Genomic DNA, 10,108 nt, shown 5'->3' on the forward strand with positions numbered 1-10,108 from the left:
CTCAAAATCCGGCTGACCAATCGTTCTCTGAATAAAAGATGACAGTCAACCTCTAAGTCTGCACGTAGCAAGAACCTGTACTGACCAACTCTAATTAACCTGTAGCAGGATTCACCTGAAGAAACCAGTCCCCCCAACGCCCCCACCAACCGCTGAAACCTCTTCGGTCACAGAATGACATGGCGATTTTATGACTTACACCAGGGTAGTTCCACTGTGTGTGTGTGTGTGTGTGTGTGTGTGTGTGTGTGTGTGTGTGTGTGTGTGTGTGTGTGTGTGTGTGAGAGAGAGAGAGAGAGAGAGAGAGAGAGAGAGAGAGAGAGAGAGAGAGAGAGAGAGAGAGAGAGTTTATTCCAAAGGCGATACTCGAATAGGTCATTTATCATTACTAAAGAAAATCCAAGCTGTAATTTCTAGTTACTTCCTGACGGGGCCATACGATTTATAAACTACAGTTCTCTGGTACGTAAAATACTTTAAAACAAAGGCAGATTTTAATGATCAGTTATCAGTGAAAAAATATAATCACTTAACATCTGAAAACACCGGTAGCAAAAAAAAAAAAAAAGTAATTACCATACGAAACGAGTCACCGGAAAATATCATATACATTTGAAAACGAACAAAGTTCAAGAAAAGCCAAGTACTGCATGAAGAGATACGCAAAAGGACACTTAACTAAAGCACTGCACGAAAAGTACACCGAATGAAAGGAAACAAAAGTAAAAGTGCGCAGACTCCATCTCAAGACCTTTTTTTCCCAAACTTTCACTTTCAATGGACGCTACCACTGTAATGCTCTGGTCTCGTGCACGAAAGAACGCACGAGATAACACTAGCCTAAATGTTGGAAAAAGAACATTACAAACTTGAGATTCAAGAAGAAAAATCCTTTATTCACAATGTAAACACTTCTTTGGTTATTAGATATCTAATAAAAGCTACAAAAATAACATCCAAACAAATGTCAAGACAACTGTCATTATATAATCTTCTCTTTCTCCGCTAGCAGTGAGGAATCTGTTTTGTGAACCAACGCTGCTCGTACAGTACCAAATGCTAAACATATTTACCTCCGAATTCAACCCTCCTCTTTGGTTCAAAAACCCAATAAATTTATAAATGAAAGATTTACTCAAAAGACTGTAGAACTGTAGCAACTGCATAGAAAATACATTAATTCACAAACATCTCAGTACAATAGAGCTAAGACAATGCAGATGGTAGGGGCAGCTCTGGTTCAAGTTTGGCGTATACTATTAATTCCAATGCAGGTCACGGCAGAAATATAATCTCCCTCAGTATACAGATCAATTAAAACCTGTATTCTTACGTCTGGGTACAAGGGTACTTTGCTCCGCCTCGCATGGCAGAGGATCCATCCACAGAACAAAATTATTTGTTACTATTCTAGCATGATACTAGAAACACTTGGAATCTAGCACCATACGCACACAGGCATACTAAACAGCGAAGACTCATGATTAATAATATCAAGAAAATATCAGGAAGTTACGCCACAGCCATACTTGCATTAATTCATTACTATGACATGCATACTAAACGTGTTCCTCAAATATTAATTACATAACTCAAGGTCAAAACTGTTAACGAATAAGGTTTTAATAAATGAACCTTCCCAACAGCCAATTTCATATGTACAGTTGAACAGAACACCCATAATTAAAAGAAAACTACTAATATGAAAAACTCTAAACCAAAACTCACGACATACCATTAAGCTCATGAAGACAGCCACGTTCATGAATACAGCCACTGCTAAAATAAGTCTGCATTAATCGACCTTACCAAATGAACGTTTCGCTATTTCACAGACAAAGGGAAGGCGCTTTAGTACTGTATAATGACACTGCCCACTCGACACAAGCAGATAAAGTGGTGTTATCACTATGATGATTCGATTTTAAGACACTTTCACGCAAAATAAACACTCATCACGCAACACTTCTCCGAAAGCTACTCTTACTAAAGCGTACCTAAACACAGTTTAATCATTTCCAGCAACATTCACCATAAAACATTCATTGCGCTAAGCTTCAAGGTACATTTTGCCTACTTCGTCTCGGCCAGTAAGCACTATTTCCAGATATCTCGCTTTCATTCCTAATTATTGTTATGGGGCAGTAATTGGAATACCCAGTCAATAAAAATTATTCACATACGTTCATTTCTTGAATGGTTTTCATTTGCTTCACTACTCTGGTAATTCATAAGTTCTTTAACTATCGTCCAGAAAATCGTTAAAGTCTCTCAAACAACTTTTCTGAAAATAATAGCAACTGTCTGTTCCCTTCCGAACCCTCGCTTCGTTGTCGAGTCATTACTTCTCATTAGTGTGCTTAGTATTTTCCCCAAGGCAAAGTCGATCCACAAACGCTCATACAACTTACATTCCAAGCTTGGAACTGGCCTGACTTTATGAACAAGATTGACGTCTCAGTGGTTGGGATGCTTTCGAAGCGTGAAGGGAAGGACCAGTATTGAAATACTGAGTTTTACGATTAAAATTAGAATACATTATGGGTCCTAAGCAAAGGGTACCAGATTACCGAGCCAGCTGCAACGCTTTTGGCACGTAATTATTCTAAATTTGAAAGTGGTTCTAAACCTATACGTCACAGTAAACTCACTGGTGGGCCAGAGGCAGTGAACAAAATACGACTCAGATGCAAGTATAAGGGTTGCAAGAATTCTGGCCCAACGTAAGCGCATCATACACAAATACCGAAAACTTGCACTGAAAACCTCTGCCTGACATACGTCGGTTTTTCCTTCATAGTTTACAGTCCAAGATGACGCATCGTACCAAGGTCTGGAGATTAGAATCACTATGCTTTCCGGAGTGATAAGGCTACAAAATAGAAGCAAGCAGTTATCTCAATACCCTAGCTTAGTAATACATAAGCAAAAATTTGTCAGGTTTAAAATGAATTAATTTATCGTGCTGCTGCTAATCAAAACTTCAATTAATATGTCGTTCACTGCCTCAACATGTCACTTGCGAGCTTAATTGTTCAGTTTTTACCAGTTTTTAAGACAAAGCATTGCAATCTGGATTATGGAGAAAAAAAAAAGTTCCAAATTTGAAGGAGTGGACTGAATCATGAAATTTAGGCATAAAATCCAAGCAGTGGGACAACAGGAATATCAAAGGTTGAAAACAACTGACCAAAGCAGCAAGTTATGTACCCATTAGTTGGTTAACTGAAGTTGGTCGCATTCATGGAGTATAAAGGAATGGGACTAGCAACCTCTAAAAAATTGGAAGACAAACATCGGCTCGAACCACCAACAAGGGGCGTGGCGAGTTCATATCCATACACTAATAAATTGTCTCTTGAATTTTGGCATATCACTTATTTTACTAGGTCTTCCATCAATCTACTGTAAATATCAATACAAAATCACGTCAGGGAGATAGAGATAAGTTCGGAAGAGCCCATTAACAAAATAACTCAACCTTTTTCCGTCCACAGAAAAAACCAATGACGCTGTTAGACCTAATTATCATGAAGTGGTTTCACTAATACGAGCCTGACAAGATGACCAAGACCAACATCTCTATTAAGCCTCTTACATAAATACTCGCCGGCAACCTTGACCAATCTACCCCTCTCTCTTTCTAATTCCAATTGCAGTTCAACACAAGAACAAACAACCACAAAATGACAAAATTGCATCAATGCGTTCTAGTTAACTATTATGAACCAGCACATTACAAATTGACGTGAAAATCTTATTTGGGTGTCACGTCGTCATCATTCATTACCGAAGTGGTGCAGTGACCTCTCTTGGCCCCGAATGTTTGAGCAAATAACAGATGCCCAAGAGTCCATCAATATCCCCGAACGGTGTCAGCGTAGAAAACAAAAGTGGTTTCCCTTTTAAAGAAACCCGCCTGGAGGATATATACCTCTTTTGACAAGGACCAGTTTTACGCACCCGAGACGGCCCTCAGCTACACTTTCTTCCTGCAATAGTCAGATACCATAACCATACAAGTGAGCGCCCCCTCCCCCCACATACACATACACACACCCCTTAACTTCTGCTACGGGTCCTCCACTCTTAAAAACCCTTTCGAATGATTTCAACTAATCATAGGTAGTGAGCCTCCTACTTCATATTCGAAATAAGGTTTTAACATTTTTAAAAGGAGTTCTCACCTATACAAATCGGACATGTTGCGAATAGCTACCATACCGCCAATGATGTTCCAAAGGAAAGGGTCCTTCACGCCCAAATACGCTTAATTCGCATGTCGCCGAGAAAAATTACAATTTTAGCCGTTAATACATTGTAATAAAAAAGTATCTCAAATCTGAATTATCATTCCCTTGACCAAATCACTGCAATAAGTCTACCACCCCAAGGATGAAGAGAGAGAGAGAGAGAGAGAGAGAGAGAGAGAGAGAGAGAGAGAGAGAGAGAGAGAGAGAGAGAGAACGAATTTGGTGCGTCAAAAACAAAGGACATCAGACTGCCGAAAAAAAGGGAATAAAAAAGCAACCATCTGAGCACAACCCATTCAGCAGGTAATGACACAGGTCACTTTCCACTTGGATAAAGTATTACAAGGCCACTTGTGGGTGGGTGGGGTGGGGTGGGGTGGAAATAAATAAAGGAAATATTTAGAAGTAATTTCCACTGACCTCCTATACGTTACACCCACACGACTCCAGGCAGTCCTCCTTCCAAGTGCAAAGACCGGAGGGACGAATTTATTTCTGGTGATAAATTAATTCTTCGGATTCCACTGTAGGTGTTGGACAATTCAAGTGGAAATAATCAGCTCAGTGGTGTTTATTTTCCTCCTTCCAAGAGCAAAGACCAGAGTAAATTAAGTTTCTTGGGACAATTCAAGGAAAGTGTTTACCAAGGGAAGACATAAGGCATACATAATACTACCGCTCTGAAATATTCAATAATGCCAAAGCTTCCATAATACGAGTAAATTTCAACAACTAGGTCGCAACCTTGGGTAAGCTTCAGACCAACACGGAGAATGGATGGACAAACTTGTTACGCGAGATGAGTGCTCAATCTCCCATGCGATATAAACAACATGCCTTTATTACACCTTAATCGCGGCTATGATTCAACCGTATACAAGTACATGACACCAACCTTGTTTATCATGCTTATGGGTGGGCCGGAACTATCCCAACTACTATACAGGAAGAATCAACCCTCATCAGTCACACGCCTAGTTGGTAATTTCAAGTCTCTTACGGTTACCACGTACTGCGTTGTATTTTTCCCATACTGATAAGGTTGCCAGAGAAGGCTCTGCACGGATTCTGGTATGGTACTGTACTCTTACTACACAATTTTATTAGCGTTACATTTGTGTCCGGGGATTACCACGTTTCAAGTCAGGATTTTGCTTTCTTTCCAGGGAAGGAGAGTCATCCCGACGCTTCCAACAATCCTCCACCCAAATCTGAGACGGTTTGAACCATTTTCTAATTTAATTACTTCCCTATGTTTAGCCCAAGAACAAGAGCCCGTGCTAGTTTACGGCCAGCTTACACTAACACCGTCAGAGTACGTACCTCTTATCCAGGAATTGCTTTATAAATACTTCGCAAATTCCCTAACTAGATTTCACTTAAAAGGAAATATAAAAATAAAAGCTAAATAGAACTAAGCAAAAACAGCTAGCTCGAGGCATCGAGCTAGAAAGAAATAGGTAAGCTAAATTATAAAAGTAATTGTAGTAAGGCTAACTCCACAGAGAAAAAGCTAAAATTTGTGTCTGGTTTATACACCAAGTATTGCACAGAACCTGGCCAAAATCATGAACTCTGAATATGTAAGCCAAATGAAAAATATAAAAAGAACCCAGCAAGAAAATAAACGAAATCGTCACCTGTGCGCGGCTGGAAAATGGGTCGAGAGTTGAAGCATTGTCTATGAAATACCTTAATACTTTAAAACCAAGGTGATGAAACCCTGCTCCAATACTCAGGTGGCCTCCAACCCCTCACCGGAGGTTCACCACTTTCTGCGGAAAGTAAACTTACCGCACAAAATGCCGGTGTTCGTGAAAGTCACAGATTCTAGTGTGACATTAATCCGGAGCTTAACACTGTACTGTGGTTGATGCTGGGAAAAGACACTGGAGTAACTAACTATTTTAGTATATTCAGAGCAACACGAACATACAAAAGAGCCTTTTTCCCGTAATGTACAGAGGCGCTTTGTTAAAATCTCAAAAGCCTTCTTGATTTACAACCACACTGGGGTAGGAGTACACTGTAATTAACAATACTAAATGTCTGACTTTTTTTTTTTTATCTACCACAGCATTCTTCCAAGAGTATTCACTACATAATTGTCTGCTGTTATGACCATAAATATATGTACTAAAGTAAATTCCTTATTCTAGAGACTGAACATTAAGTAATAACTTTAGAAAACACGGTCTAATAATTCTCGCAATTTTATGCTACAGACTTCAATGCGTGCCATAAATGCTCTAACACTAAGACTTACATTACTACTACGATACGCATTTAAAGTAAATAGGGTGTATTGACATGCTTTTTGATATTCAGGCCTATGCGGGATAAATGCTGCCAGAATAGTTATGGGCATCCTTATTAACATGCATTGCTTTGATGACACTGGAATACAGACTACTTAATGCAGACTCGTCGATAAATGCAGGCGTCAAACAGACTACACAAGTCAAAGTGCGCCACGTAAGGAAGCGTCTCTAGCTCAGCGGGCAACGTACAGAGAGGCTGGTCAATGGTCAACGAGACAAGGATGCAATGTGAGGATGTAATAATACTTTTCTGGTGTGCTGACCGAGCAGGAAGTGGATACGATATAACCAAGCCCAGTTCCACAAGAACAGGACCAAAAACGGACAGGTACTCAGTAAAATCAAACTAATGTGAAAGGTGTCGAATAACACTTAGAAATGAAACGCTCATTTCAAGAACTCACTTCATTTATTTGATTTTCAACCCTTAAGTACATTACCAATTTCCATTGGCGGTACATTTTATACTTCGTTCGATTTATGGACATTCTGTTCTGCCGAAGCTTATTTACCCAACTAGTGGATTTATGGCTTAATTAGAAAATGTGTTCAATCATTGAAAAAAAAAAAATATATATATATCATCACTTTCTCCTTTGGTGCTGTTGTATCGAGGGCATGCTAGTCTGGTTTTCTTCGCGCATTCAGCCATGTATGAATTCAACGAAATATCAGTCTACTGAAGAGTAAAACCGATAAGCCACATGACTCACGACATGGCTCGTGAAACCAGCCAGTCACTACAGTGGACGTCTGGCTCATGGCATAATCTTGACAACAGGCTAAAAGGATGCGAAACTTGGATATCTTGAGAAAAAAAAATTGCCAATTACGGGAAGACTGTCAAAATACTATAGATTAAATTACAGATCAAATAAGGGCCTCGAAATTCACCAATTATTAGAAGGTTCTTCGGAATATTTTTCATGGTTTGTGTGAGCAAGCGCATGGATGTGCTGGTAACCATTCAGAAGTCTTCATCTTGACATCCTCCCTCTCACTTTCAGACCTAACACTCAACCAACGGTTCATTATACGGAATGTCATTATTAGCTGCCACCGGTGGCGGGTTAAAATAGTAGGGATACTAGGTTGTCTTATTAAAGGTTGAATTACATTCACGGTTATTTATACCGTTAACTGCACTGGAGAGTCACTGCTGCCGAATGCTTGTTTGCTTTCGAAAGGATTTCACTAGGACAATGCGCCATATTCATGTCACACTTATGAGGCTTTATCATGCAAAATATCTGCATTGACGCTTTGAATACAAAACGGGGTATTAAAAACGTAATTAAACCGTATATATTTTCACCTTACATCCTTGATAAATATCTTTTACCCACAACCTGAGATGGCTAAACCTCGATAAACCTCGAGTCAGGTATTCGTTCTGAGAGAGAGAGAGAGAGAGAGAGAGAGAGAGAGAGAGAGAGAGAGAGAGAGAGAGAGAGAGAGAGAGAGAGATGAAAACATCTACTTGGATACCAGTCCATCCATGTGCTTATTCAAGCCATGTGACATTCGATAGAGCCTTCTAAAACACACTGTTGGCAACGTTTCAGCTATACAAGTTTGGCAATAAACATCCCGACCACAAGCACATTTCTTACGTTACTATGAACACATGCCAGCAAAATACCATCCAACTTACAGCCTAAGAATACGGGACAGTTAACGTCATTGCCTTGGCTATGTTGATCATTCTGGAACACCAATGATTCATCAGATTTCACTGGGCGCCTACGATATACAGTATAGTAAAAACACTTGAATTACCCGTAAAATTCCATGGCTAAACGACTTTTAAACGATCATTTATGGTCATCTCATTTACGATCATTTAGCCAAGGCACTAAAGATACCCAAACTAATAATGTTTTATTTTTCAAGTACAATTACTGACCGTTATTCACTTTCATACAAAATTTCCCTTCGAGGTTGGTTCTTTCGGTAAGCCGGCTTATGCCAGCACAGGCCATTGCCCTAAAGTGAGATAAGGTGTGAACATGGATTTAGGTCTTGAAGGGTGACTCCGCTCACCAACAGAGATAAGTCTGTCTCAAAATAGGCCTGGTTAATACATTTAGACTGACTGGTTACCCTATCAAGCAGCTAATTTTAACAACGCGTAGTTAACTGACAAACAAAAACCGTGAATGCTTACCAAATTCTGTACCCGTTACAAAAGTCACGAGCAAAATGGCGATAAATCCTCTTGTATGCATGTTTTAATCGTCCGCCCAACGCCCCTAAAGCCTCAATTTCGATCTTCAGTGCCTTTACAGAACAGTACAGGACAAACAACCTCAAATACTTTCTCTATAAAGTGAGGTCTCTTCTTAGCTAACTGCTGTAAAAAAGCACTTTCACTGGCTGAAGTTTCGAAGCGCGGTGCCAGTGGCTGGAAGGAATCAGAGATGCTTTGGGATGGCGTCTGACTGGTACCAACGCTGGACCTTAACTAACTCGCGTCTGCCAGTTTCCCGGCAAAATCAAGTTCCCTCCGTGTTTGCTCGCTAGGAGTTCGCCAGGGAGGTGCGGTAGAACCCCTTCTTTTCCAACATAAATATATTTTTTTTACCTTCGTCCTTCCTACATGCGGCTGGTATGTTCCTTAGCTGATACATCATCCGTCTTGGATACTTAATTTTCTGTATTAACAAATAACCTTGCATCCGCTTTATCTCCGTTTAATTTTCCAGTTCCCTATCTTTTTTTATTTATTTCTGCAGGATTTAATTTACAAACACCGTCCGTCTTTGGAAATTCATTGTCTTGATTCTTACGCAGTACATTTAATTTCCATATACAAATCCCACGTCTGTCTCAATGACTCAAAACCTTATCATCTCACTCCCATATTAATGGATCTGATTTTCTCTCCAGTGGTATCAATACTACCTTGAGACATGATGATGATTTATTATCCGTTCCTCCCACGGTCTATTGACAAGAAGAAATTATGCAATAATAAGGTTTATTCTTGTGGACTCCTCAACGTCGACCATACAATCACGAAGCAGATGGCTTGTATACACAGCCTCTTTACAAAGCTTCTTGCGGCTTTATTCATGCCAGACACAACACGGAAATGAATATTATTCACACGCGAAACGAGTAAGCAATGACAAAAACGACAAATATATAAACAGCAACAGCAGTGTTTCCAAGATACAACGTATTTCATAAATCCGAAATAAACAGAGAGAGAGAGAGAGAGAGAGAGAGAGAGAGAGAGAGAGAGAGAGAGAGAGAGAGAGAGGAATTCCATTGTGAATGTATGAGCGCCATTCATTGTTCATGGAAGATGATACAGAAAATGACCAGCGATCCTCACTTTCACTTTCCAATTGGTTTCACTGCCGGCTGCACCAATTTGCTACCCAGCGAATTGGTGTATTCGCGTAAGACGGAGTGCTTCAATAAAACGAAAAACCAATCTAAATCTTTGCTGGTTATCTTTACAGTAGACGCGCATCATTGCTTCACTTTTTCCCAAATACATTGTTGTACATAAAACATACACTTATC

General features: G+C 39.8%; 1 protein-coding gene across 2 annotated transcripts in view; it reads right to left on the reverse strand.

Annotated features, from left to right (window-relative positions):
• LOC136836288 (protein takeout-like) overlaps nt 1–9,098 on the reverse strand; it is a 33,746-nt gene extending 24,648 nt beyond the window's left edge. The window contains exon 1 of one of the 2 annotated variants that reach the window (XM_067100348.1): nt 8,742–9,098. In XM_067100348.1, coding sequence (XP_066956449.1) covers nt 8,742–8,802 — 61 coding nt within the window. In that variant the 5' untranslated portion in view covers nt 8,803–9,098. Of the gene's footprint in view, nt 1–1,735; nt 2,256–8,741 lie in introns of those variants that run through there. The other variant, XM_067100349.1, reaches the window with a different exon arrangement.
• Between the last annotated feature and the right edge of the window lie 1,010 nt (nt 9,099–10,108).

Source organism: Macrobrachium rosenbergii, chromosome 56, assembly GCF_040412425.1.
Source record: "Macrobrachium rosenbergii isolate ZJJX-2024 chromosome 56, ASM4041242v1, whole genome shotgun sequence".
Classification (NCBI taxonomy): Eukaryota; Metazoa; Arthropoda; class Malacostraca; order Decapoda; family Palaemonidae; genus Macrobrachium; species Macrobrachium rosenbergii.